The sequence below is a fragment of the Fundulus heteroclitus genome, chromosome 15 (assembly GCF_011125445.2).
Source record: "Fundulus heteroclitus isolate FHET01 chromosome 15, MU-UCD_Fhet_4.1, whole genome shotgun sequence".
In the NCBI taxonomy this organism is placed as follows: domain Eukaryota; kingdom Metazoa; phylum Chordata; class Actinopteri; order Cyprinodontiformes; family Fundulidae; genus Fundulus; species Fundulus heteroclitus.
In genome coordinates this window covers 23,611,409-23,622,201 of record NC_046375.1, presented here as the reverse complement: position 1 = coordinate 23,622,201, position 10,793 = coordinate 23,611,409, and the positions used below count along the sequence as shown (strand labels likewise).

At 41.3% G+C, this 10,793-nt stretch overlaps 1 protein-coding gene across 1 annotated transcript; it reads right to left on the bottom strand.

The window, feature by feature from the left end:
- Nucleotides 1–802: 802 nt before the first annotated feature.
- LOC118566236 (toll-like receptor 5) lies at nucleotides 803–8,646 on the bottom strand. The gene is made up of 5 exons (XM_036147679.1): nucleotides 8,297–8,646; nucleotides 4,424–6,701; nucleotides 3,757–3,845; nucleotides 1,690–1,975; nucleotides 803–1,505 (listed from the first exon to the last, which is right to left on the bottom strand). Exons 1-4 carry the CDS (start codon nucleotides 8,342–8,344, stop codon nucleotides 1,730–1,732), a joined length of 2,661 nt encoding a protein of 886 aa, XP_036003572.1. The 5' UTR covers nucleotides 8,345–8,646; the 3' UTR covers nucleotides 803–1,505; nucleotides 1,690–1,729.
- Between the last annotated feature and the right edge of the window lie 2,147 nt (nucleotides 8,647–10,793).

Below are 10,793 nucleotides of genomic sequence, written 5' to 3'. Positions count from 1 at the left end.
AATACTGAAGAAAATCATCATCCACTGGACTAACCCTTCTTACAAGCTTCACTACTCCAGGTATGATGGTGGCAGCGGTGGTGCTGCATCAGGAGAAAGTAAGTTACCCAAAAAATCATTGTAACCAAAAACCTGTGCCCAAGGAGGATTAAATGTGCCATAATGTAATAAACTATTTATGTATTTGTACAATTCTAACATGAAGCAAAAATGTGTTTGTGTATATATATATATATATATATATATATATATATATATATATATGGAAATTTATTTTATCTATCAGCCTTTCCAATCAAAGTTACTCTGTGCTTATAGTCCAGGTTAACCAGACAGATCTGAGGGTCTGGGACAGCAAAGGTGATTGCTTGGAGCACAGCAGCACAGGAACTATCAAATAATTCATTACATGCTGAAATATTTACAGGATTTTACAGTGTAATGAATTATATTATAAATAATAGACACTGCAGGTAATTATTTCATTCAATGAATGACAGATTTGATTAACTGCATTTTTAATTCATGGTATTTATGTCCCCTTATTTTTTTCAATATGCCTTGAACGACTAATAGCTTATTAATTTAATGCTTAATTGTGGCACTTTTTGCATTCTCCTCAAAGTCAAACATGGTGACCTCCAGGGAAACATCTTTTAGAGACTTTCCTCCTGTCCAGAAGGGCAGCAAAAACAACATTTAAGAAAAAGAAAAAAGACTGATGCTTTACAAAAAGTTCCAGGTTTCAACTGCTGAGGAAAGGGACAAAGGTCTTTTCAGAGGAGGACCTTTCCAGATTGTTTAGGACCTCTGTCCTGTCTGTTGTGAGGACAGCAAAGCCTCCTGAGACCTTTCATGTGTGGGCTCACTGATACACTCACGAATAAACAAGGATACCCAAAAGAACTTCGGATGAACAAAGCTGTCTCTACTAAATGGATCTGGGATGAAGACGTTGCAAATCTGGCATCACGGAAATGTAACTGACGGTAGACCTGTAGTCAGTCTTCTAACAGGGAGTGGCCCTGTTTGAAGATCACCTTTTGGTCCTAAAGGTGATGACAGGATGCCAGGTCTGGATAAAAGCTCTATTCTGTAAATAGTGATGCTTTGCAGGAACCTGCTGTAATTCTCTCTAAAAGCCTTTGAAACAGGAAATGCTAATTGTCTGGCTGTGGTACAAAATTCCTTTCATTTAGGGAAATTTCAATTGTATTTGTAATTTAACACATGAATCATCTTTTCAACATGTTTTTGTTTATTCCAAAACAAAGATAACCTGTAAAATTGAACTAAATTGCATTTTATTCACAGAAAATGTGATTGGGAAAGCTCTGACACATAATTCAGAAAATTAAACTTACTGTTGCACAAAATTCAGTAGTCTTTACATTAAAGCACTTTGAACTGCCTTGCTGCTAAAATGTGCTATACAAATCAAGTTGAACTGAAGTACATAGTGCGTGTTGAGTAGAGGTGGGCTTCATTGGCTCAGGAAGGCATCCCTGTTGGATAAAATACAAAAACAAGCTGAATTAATGTCTGTTAAGGTCTTCATATGTTGAGCTCAAGCTTTGCGGTCTTGACTTAACCCTGATTTTAGCTTCATTTAATGGTAGGATTAATTCAGTAAGGGGTTTAGGTTTGACAAAGGTTGCTATCTTAAACGTAAGAGAGCCAAGAACTTACCTTCACATTATTGGACTTTTCTTAACGCTGAGCGCCGAGTTCAGTTGGCAGCGATTGTGATGTTCCTAAGCGGAAGCTCGTCCTTGGCAGGAGGTCCACCTTCAGGCTGCACAGACTCCGGCTTGTCCACGGGAAACTTCTTCACCTTGGTATCTCTGATAATCAGCGAGACAAGCCGCTCGTAGAACCACTGCAGGTCCTGAGGGTCCTCGGGCCAGGTGAGGTACTCCCTCCTCTGGACAAAGGCTCTGACTGCATTGCACGTCATCAGCTGGTAGTGAGCGACCTTCAGGGTTGTAACAAGCAGGCGGTCAGTCAGATGGCAGCAGCACCATTCAGACATCTCACAACGGGAGATGCAAGCGCACTTCAGTGAGAAAGTATGAAACGTTTGTTAAATAGAAGTCAAACGTATCAGTTAGATATTATTCATTACTCAAAGTCATCCATTTAAAACATTTATTTCTGTTATTGTCACTGACAGGAAACACAACATCCAGTTTCCTAAACATTTTGATTATTGCATTAAAAAAACTAAATAAGATTTTTGATACAGCCGATTTCACAGCTGTCCAGCTGACACTCACTGACACACTACAGAATGAGAGTAAGCCACAAAAGGTTACCACTAAAAAGCTGGGTGATCATGGAGTGCTGTGACAGGTAAGATAAGAAATCCTTTATCGTCCCACAATGGGGAAATTCGGGCGTGATGGTGGCAAAGACACAGAGCTGTACAAAATTAGTAGTAAGGGGGGGAAATAAGCTGAACTAATCCGAAGTTAGTTCTAAAGCAACAGTGGATGAGTTTTATTAGAAATGGCAAAGACTAAAGTAAAAAACAAACACCAGTGTAAATATTGCACAATCATTGATAATATGACATGTTTACAATAATATAAGATAATATGCAGTATGCACGATAGTACAGCAGCATCTCAAAGTAGCTAAGGCGTGCGCAAGTGTAACTTAGCATCTGGGAGGCTGTAAACGATTCATGATCAGATCAGAACCCATGTCCAAACCTGTTGTTGGAAAATTGGGTGGGTGGAAAATCTGTGGTAGAAAAAAAAAGGTAAAGAATGTCATCCGTTCACTCCTGAACCCCAGACGTCAGAACCATCCGACCTGGGCTAAGGAGAAAAATAACTGGAATGACCCTCGGTGGTCCAAAGTCATCTTTTCAGATAAAAGTAAAGTTTGCATTTTATTTGGAGACAAATGTAAGGTGGAAGGTATGGCTTCACCTTAGCAAGCTGTCTGAGATGGAAAAAGCTAAGTTGGACCACTGCACTTATCTGCCTCCACAGTTTCGGGGATACCATTAAGATAAACACCATGGCTTTGACATTGGCCTTAAAATAGGAGAATAGTGGGCCCAGAGCACTTTCTCTGGGCCCACTCAGCGCAGACAAGGCAGGACTCATAATTGAGCCTTGGGGCACACCATAACTCAGAGGGAATATTTCTGAGTTGAAGGTATTCATGTTCACATAAAAAAGTCCTTTCAGAAAGATATAACGGAAACCACTGAAAAACAGAGCCTTATGAACAGGAAGGTGAGAGACGCCAGAGCCGACGATGCGGATGACCTAAAGGGCCGCTATCAAAGGAACCTGGGCTTTCATTACACCTCAGAAGAACCACAGGCTGAAACACCAGAGTTCTGCCTGTGGTTCAGCCTGCAGGGTGGCAGGGAGGCATCCTGAGGCAGATGGAGGAATTCAAGCAATAAGAGTACGAGTTCAAATACTGTACAGTACAGTTATACACTTTCTAGTAGGTACACATTTATGTATAAAATATTTTTGTTTTGAATATTTTTGATTTTCTAGTTTTCTGAGACACAGAATTTTGTGTTTAGCTGTAAAAAAAGATAAACGCTTGAAGCATATTATATTACTCTGTGCAGTAATTCTACATGAGTTTCACTTTTTGAAATAAATGACTGTTATAGATCAATCTGGTAACAATAATTTATGGAGATACACATCTATAAGTATGTTGTGAGCAAGTGTTTTTTATTAACCCAATTTAACAGGACCAAAGCCAGCTTCATATACACACCTTCCCCACCACCAGCATAATCAGGACGTTGGTCAGCTCCTCCAGCATGCGGCCCTGGGCTAAAGTGAACGCCTCCAAGCACCAGCCGTCTGCAAAGAGGCAAAAATGTCTCCACTCATATGAACAGAACCAAAAACGACAGAGGAACAACAGCCGGACCGTGGTAACAAGCATGCTGCTGTCTGGAAAACGAGACTGATGTAGGGGGTCTGGTTTACTGATGGAACAAAAGATGAAATTTCTTGTTTTCATTGTTTCTGAAATAAAAATCACAATTAATGAAGGATTTGTGCATTTGTCTCTTTGGATATACTGTAAGCTTTTCTTGTTATCACATGGAAAAATCTGTTAGCTCTTTTTTAATATCTGGGGTTATGCCACCTGGATTTCTTTTAGCGTAAACAAGGGCAGTAACCATCTGGGCTGGGTTTAAGAACGAGAGAATGGGAGTCCTTATGAGCTTTTACCCAAACAGCTGGATTAAAGTGAGAACATAGAGCTGAGGGCTCTCTCTGGAATCTGTCTCCAACATTAAAAGTCTGATGTGGGTGTGACGTTGACAGAGCAGTGGCGGATTTGTTTATTTCTTGGACGTTAACAAAGTGCTACAGAAGGTTTAACATGTAGCCCCCATTCCCCCCAATTCTAATTGCACATTAAACAGCACCTTTAAGAAACTCCTTGGAGACGATGCACAAGGTCTTCCTGCTGCTCCAGATGACATCCCTGATGTTCGAGAGGTGGTCCCCCCCTGGCAGGAAGTCTCTGGCTTCGAAGCAACAGCGGAACAGGTTCTCTTCTGAAAACTCTTTATCCAGCTTCTTCAGCAACGCGGCCTCCACCCATCTGTAGTCGTTGTTGCTGAAGCACAGGAAGGCATCGTACTGCCAGCCGTCCTCATGGGCTGGCGGTTTGGGGCCCTCCAGAACCCTGTTGACTATCTTTCTGTAGATGATAAATATTTGCCCCCTGAGGCGGGCATACGTAATCCCGCCAAGTGTGAGGCTGAAGACGAGGAGGGCAGAGCAGACGAAAAGAGCAAACTGAAGAGCCTGGACTGTCTCCTCCTCGTCCTCACACGGCTCCATGATGGTGGCGAACTCCAGCAGGGGGAGGTTGTGGACAGAAGCTGGGAACTCACATCTGAGCTGCTCAGCTTGGCTCAGGAAGGTCACATTGGTCGTGTACAGCCACTTGAGGAAACCCTCCAGAGTACAATCACAGTGAAACCGGTTTTCTGACAGTTTGAGGAAACTGAGCGAGTAGAAGGTCATCGGGTCGGGAGAGACTAGAAAGTTGTTTGAGAGATCGAGCCATTTCAGGCTTGCTGGGAAAACATTGGTCTCCAGATAGGTAAGGGCATTGGTTGAAAGGTCGATTTCTTGGATTGACGTGAGACCCCTGAAGATCCCATGAGGGAGGGCCATCAGGGCGTTGAGGCTGATATTTAAACCAAGCAGGTTCTGCAAATGATCAAATATGTCAACACACTTCCCCTGGGCCCAAGCAATCTGCAGGGAACAGGCGTGAAGGTCCAACACTTCCAAACTATTATCACGAGGCATGGAGACACCCTGATTTATTGTGCACCACAAAATGGAGTTGCCCCCATAAAAAAAGTACCGCAGACGCTTGAAATGAGTCAGAACGACATAAACGTCCTCCAGGTTTGTGAACCTGTTCCCTGAAATGTCTAAATAGACGCTGTTGTTCCACGAGCTGGTGAGGTCGCTGATGGAATTCAACTTATTGTCTATCAGGAGGAGGAAATTTAAGTCAGGCAGCGGCGCGGGAGACTCCATGTGTCGCAGAGAATTTCCTGTTAGGTATAAATGTTGTAATTGGGGAAGACCCCTGAAGGCATTGTGTTCCAGCACACCAATGTGGTTGTTAGACAAGTCCAAAATAAGAAGTTCTGTCAGACCGCTGAACGTTTGGGAGAGGATTTCCCCTAACAAATTGGATGACAGGTTGAGACGCAGTAAATTGGTCTGCAGACCAATAAAGGCATTTTTCTCAATTACATTTATTTTATTCCTGGAGACATCGATCATCTTTGCATCTTTCAGAGCCCTAAAGACGCCAGTCTTTAAAGCAAAAATCCTGTTGCCTGAGAGATCAAAATTGTTGACCGAGCTGTTCTCAAGGCCTTGGAATGTGTCTTTATCTGGATCTTCAATGTTTTTATAGGAAAAGTCTTTTCCAAGACTTCCAGAACATTTGAGATGAGCAATTGGAGTCCCCCTGATAGCTCTGAAAAACAGCGTTAATTTCTCCAAATTCATTCCACTGCTTGAGATATCGAGCCCGTTGAAGGCCATCCCTTTGAAAGGGTTTCCACAGCTCGCCCAGTCAACTTCAGATCGGAAGAAGCTGTTGGACGACAAGTCGAGGAGGTGAAAAGATTTCCCCCTGAAGCCAACTAAGTCCTCCTCACATATTTTCTTGAGGGAGTTCAGTTTAAGAATTAACTGTGAAAACTTTGTGAGATTCAAAAAGAACAGGCCGGGTTGAAGTGCCTCTATGTTGTTCCCGAAGAGGTTGAGCATTTGCAACGACACAAGCGGTTCTAGATAGCTTTCTTTCAGTATGGAGTCGTTCAGAGAGCAGTAATCCAGCCAGAGGTCTCCTAAACTGACCAGCCCAGCGAACGCCCGCGGTTCCAGCTTAAGACCTACATTCTGTCCAAGAATCAGCACGGTCAGCTTTCTCTGCCTCAGGAAAGAGTCGTTCCTGATGGTGACGACTACATGCTGGCTTCCTAGGTCTAATCTCTGGAGTTCCTCCAAGTCTCTGAAGGATGTTCTGTTGATCTCACCGATGTAATTTCTATCCAAATATAAATGGATGGTGTCCAGAGGCAGAGCTGGGACCCAGTGGAGGTTCCTTGAAGCGCAGTTGGCTATTTGTCCTGACAACTGGCATATTTGGTGACCAGTAGTTGGCTGCAGAGAGAAAGGATACATTAATTTAGAGAATTCAGGACCAAGCAACTGTGTATTGCAGTTTTTCAGACTGCTCAAAAGTTATTAGACAGATTAGTTTTAAAAAACTAAAACTGAAGTATATCTGAAAGGTATATAGCCACGTAATGTGCTTATAAAAAAGACCAAAAACCGTTTGATCATGATAAAATAAGATCATATACACCAAGCCTCCATCTTGATCGTGTTTTGATGGTCCTTTTTGAGGCAAAAAATAATCCCTTCTCAGCCGCGATCAAAGAAATATAAACAGACCTGACGACATCTAGCGACAGTATTGCAGATCTATCATAATGCCGGTTTGCTTAATTCATAACTCAATTGTAAATAATGCCGGACAGAGCAGAGCCTGACCCTCTGCAATGCCTCGCAATATAGCGGCAACTCGGCGTGATCGAAGACCAACGATCTACAGCAACTTTAAGAGCCTCATATCCGAACATTTATTTTGCTATGCTGTCCGTTTGTGTTTAAGTGTGTGTGTGTGTGTGTGTGTGTGTGCACGTTTGTGTGTGTAGTACAGCTGGAAAATGCGCAGTTAAATAAATGCAATTTACTCAAGCAAAATATCATTTGATGGATTAAAGAAACACTAAATATGCACGTGACTTAGAGCGAGGATTTGGCTGATGGGATCACCAGTGGGATCACCATTTAGAGAACAAGGTGGCACTTTTATGGACGAGTCTGTGTTAGTTTGGATCAGGTAGTTTGCACACTGTGTACTCAACAGGCTGCAGTTCAGCAGCAGCAACAGAGGCTCCAATGTTAGCAGAATAGCTTGAGGTCCTGTCTAGCCATGATCATAGATGATGCAATTGATGAAGGCGACTGTTGACGACTTGAACATTTGTTGTTGAAAGAGATTTTTTGGAGCGTATGTTTGGATTTAATATAAAAGATCCACCAAATCTTTGCAACTCTGGCTTTGTTGTTCCACGTATATCTGTGTGAGAGTGTTTGAATGTATTTGCAGCTGAGTGAGAACAGAATTTCCCTCTTTTACCACCAAAATGAGGACTTTGATGTAGATCGAGGACATTTTTTTTCGGGGATAGGTTTACGACTAGGTTGTCAATTAGGTTAGGGTTAGGTATATACTGGTGATGGTCAGAGTTAGGCCTTAGAAAGGGTTGAAAATGAATGAAAGTCAAGGCACGGTTTTCAGTTGCATTTTAAACAAGGACGTATGTGTATGCCAGTATATGTCTGAAATGTTAGATCTTTAGGGTTTTAGATTAGATTTCTCAGTAGAATTCAATCGGCTCCACATGGTGGTTGCTGCCCTGTAACTATAATAAACTCATCGATAGCAAAACAACCATGCTTGATTTTCCTTTCCTGGTGTTCCATCAGCTCCAAACATAGAATGCTGGTGATTTTTGTTCCTTTCCTTTTTCAGCACTAAAAATCCTACTTTTAAAACCTGGAGCACATAGGAGGACAGGTGTTTGAAACCATAATCAACTAAGGTCACTGAGGATTGATAGAACTGTACACACGGTATACTTGATCTCTAGAAAATGGGCCAGTTGAGGCCAGTTTTAGACACCCACCTGTAGGTAGAAGCTGGTGCAGATCAGTGGAAGGACCAACCACCACATACTGTCCCCGACCTATGAAGGACAAACAGTCCCAGTGTTTACTCTGACAGGGTCATGGTCCACGCCAGCAGCCTGTCTTTCCCTCTTCTAATTGCACATTTCATCAAGCCCCCAGTGCAATACTTCATTTGTTTGCCCTGAGCTGATATGAGAATGAAAATGTGTACCGTGGAAATGATTACAGCTGCAGCTCCCGCTTCACAGTGTTGGAAAAATGGTTAATGTTTAGGTTTATACCGGAAATAAGGGTGAAATAAGCACTGAAAGGATTTTTTGTGATTGTAGCATCCTTAATACACCCTCACTACAGTAATTTTTCACTTCTATGCATTAAAGGGCAAAAAATGGTGTTTTAAATCCTTCCCTTTCACATTCAAATCCTTCAGCTGGGGTCTATATAAAGTGGGATTGCAATGGTTGAAGCTCAAGAGACCCCTCCTGTAAGCCATCATCAGCAGCCTCTGAGGCTGCGTCTTTTTCACGCACTGATTCTTGAGAGCCGGAACAAAACATCTAGCCTGGGTGCCATTCCGAACTTAGTCCCGCCCACAATGTTTTTGGTCGGGAAGTTCGGTCCGGCATTGCTCAATAGTAACGCGAGTATGCTCGCCCAATATCTGGCGGGCCAATCAAATTGTCGGGACGGGCTTTATACAATGATGGACAGATGATCAACAGTAACGTAATCAACCACGTCACCAAAGCGCGCTTGGATGGAATTCGTTTACAACAACGATGGCTGCCGCTGGAGAGTTGAGGTGTGTAGATTCTTCTATTAGGTCTGTTCTAGAAGATATCGACAGGTTTGTGTGTTGAAGGACTCCTTGGATCCTTACATTCTTTTTGCAACACCGGCAAAAATCGTTAACGCTCATCTTCTTATGCTAGGCTAACCGTTGAGTTCCGTTAACAACTATGCGTTGCTTAACATACGTCACACACTCCGTTGCTCTTATTGGTTGTAGGTCTATCCAATTGAGTGAAGAGGAATTTTTTTCCTGGTTCGTTTGAAACACGCCCCATAATCACAGCTCTATGGAGCAGTATCAGACTCAAATTCTGACTAGAATTGGGTATGACCATGTCAGGCTACAAAACATGTCCCACATAGAGAAATCAAATTTATAGCAAAAAAATAAAAATTCATCATTATTGACATACTTGAAAAGTTAAATCTAAAGGATTTGTATATACCTATCGGATTTTTAGAGTAAACTTTTTTATCTTTTTGGGGAAAATTTGTTTATATGTATGGTGTTTGGTTAGAAGGTCCATGTTATTTTACTTGTCATCAGCAAAAGGTTACAATATTAACCATCCCAATAAACTTTAAAAAAGCTCTAAAATAGTGAAAACATAAATATCAAATAAAAAATAGGGAGTATAAATAAAAAAACAATGCATGAAGTAAACATCAAACAATATTTTCCATAAAAATCTGCCTATTAAAGTTGTGTCCTCAGTTTCTGTCAACTCCGTCAGATGTTTTCATAAAGCTCTTTAATACAGGAAATAGCATGGTCAGCTATATCTCTGAGGACCCCTTTTCATCTCCCTGCCTGTGGTGAATGCAGCATTACCACACATGCTCTGGTACGTTTTAAATTTTTTTTATATTTTAGACAAACAATGTCAATATTCCTATGGTCACAGCTGCACCATGTCAATACTATATTTCTGTTGAGATATTTTTTTTAAACCGTAGTGGATTGAATTTAAGCATTTTAGTGAGGTTATTGGGACAGCTAGCAACTGAGAAAAACTACCTAGCTGCAGTGTAGAATACATGTTTTGGAAGGAAAATACATACCCTTACGTCAACTCCATCAGACGTCAACTCCGTCAGGTTCTATTGCTGACGGAATTTACCTGTAAGCTGACGGAGTTGACAAAACCACCAATAACCTCTTAATGTGCGAATATAATATTATTTGTGCATATAGTGAGGGGTTAAACTGATATTTCAGGGTTTTATTTACACATAAATGCACATACATAGCATGCATTACATTATTTAACCATACGCATCTGACTTGTAGAGAATGGGCAGGCAGTGGTCTGCTTAGAATTGTGTTACGTGTAACTTTGCCAGCACTTTAATATATATATTTATATACAGTGTGCGATTTGCAAAAAAACCAGAGGGGGGGATAATTTCAAAAGTTGTTTTAATGAATCAAAGTTTTATTAATAATGGTTAGCTAGCAGGTGCTCTTTCAGGTAGCTAGCTAGATCCAGTAGGTTAGACTTTTGTTTTTAAACTTGCGCCATCTACTGTCGGGACTCAGGAGTGGGTATTAATTTACTTTAACCGCTTTGAGCAGAAAATGTAATAATACTCTTTAAATACAACAACAAAATTAATTTACAAATGTGAAGGACATAAGACATGTATTAATATCAATTTTGAAAATCCATAATATTCAGGGGTTAAAGCAAAACATCAATT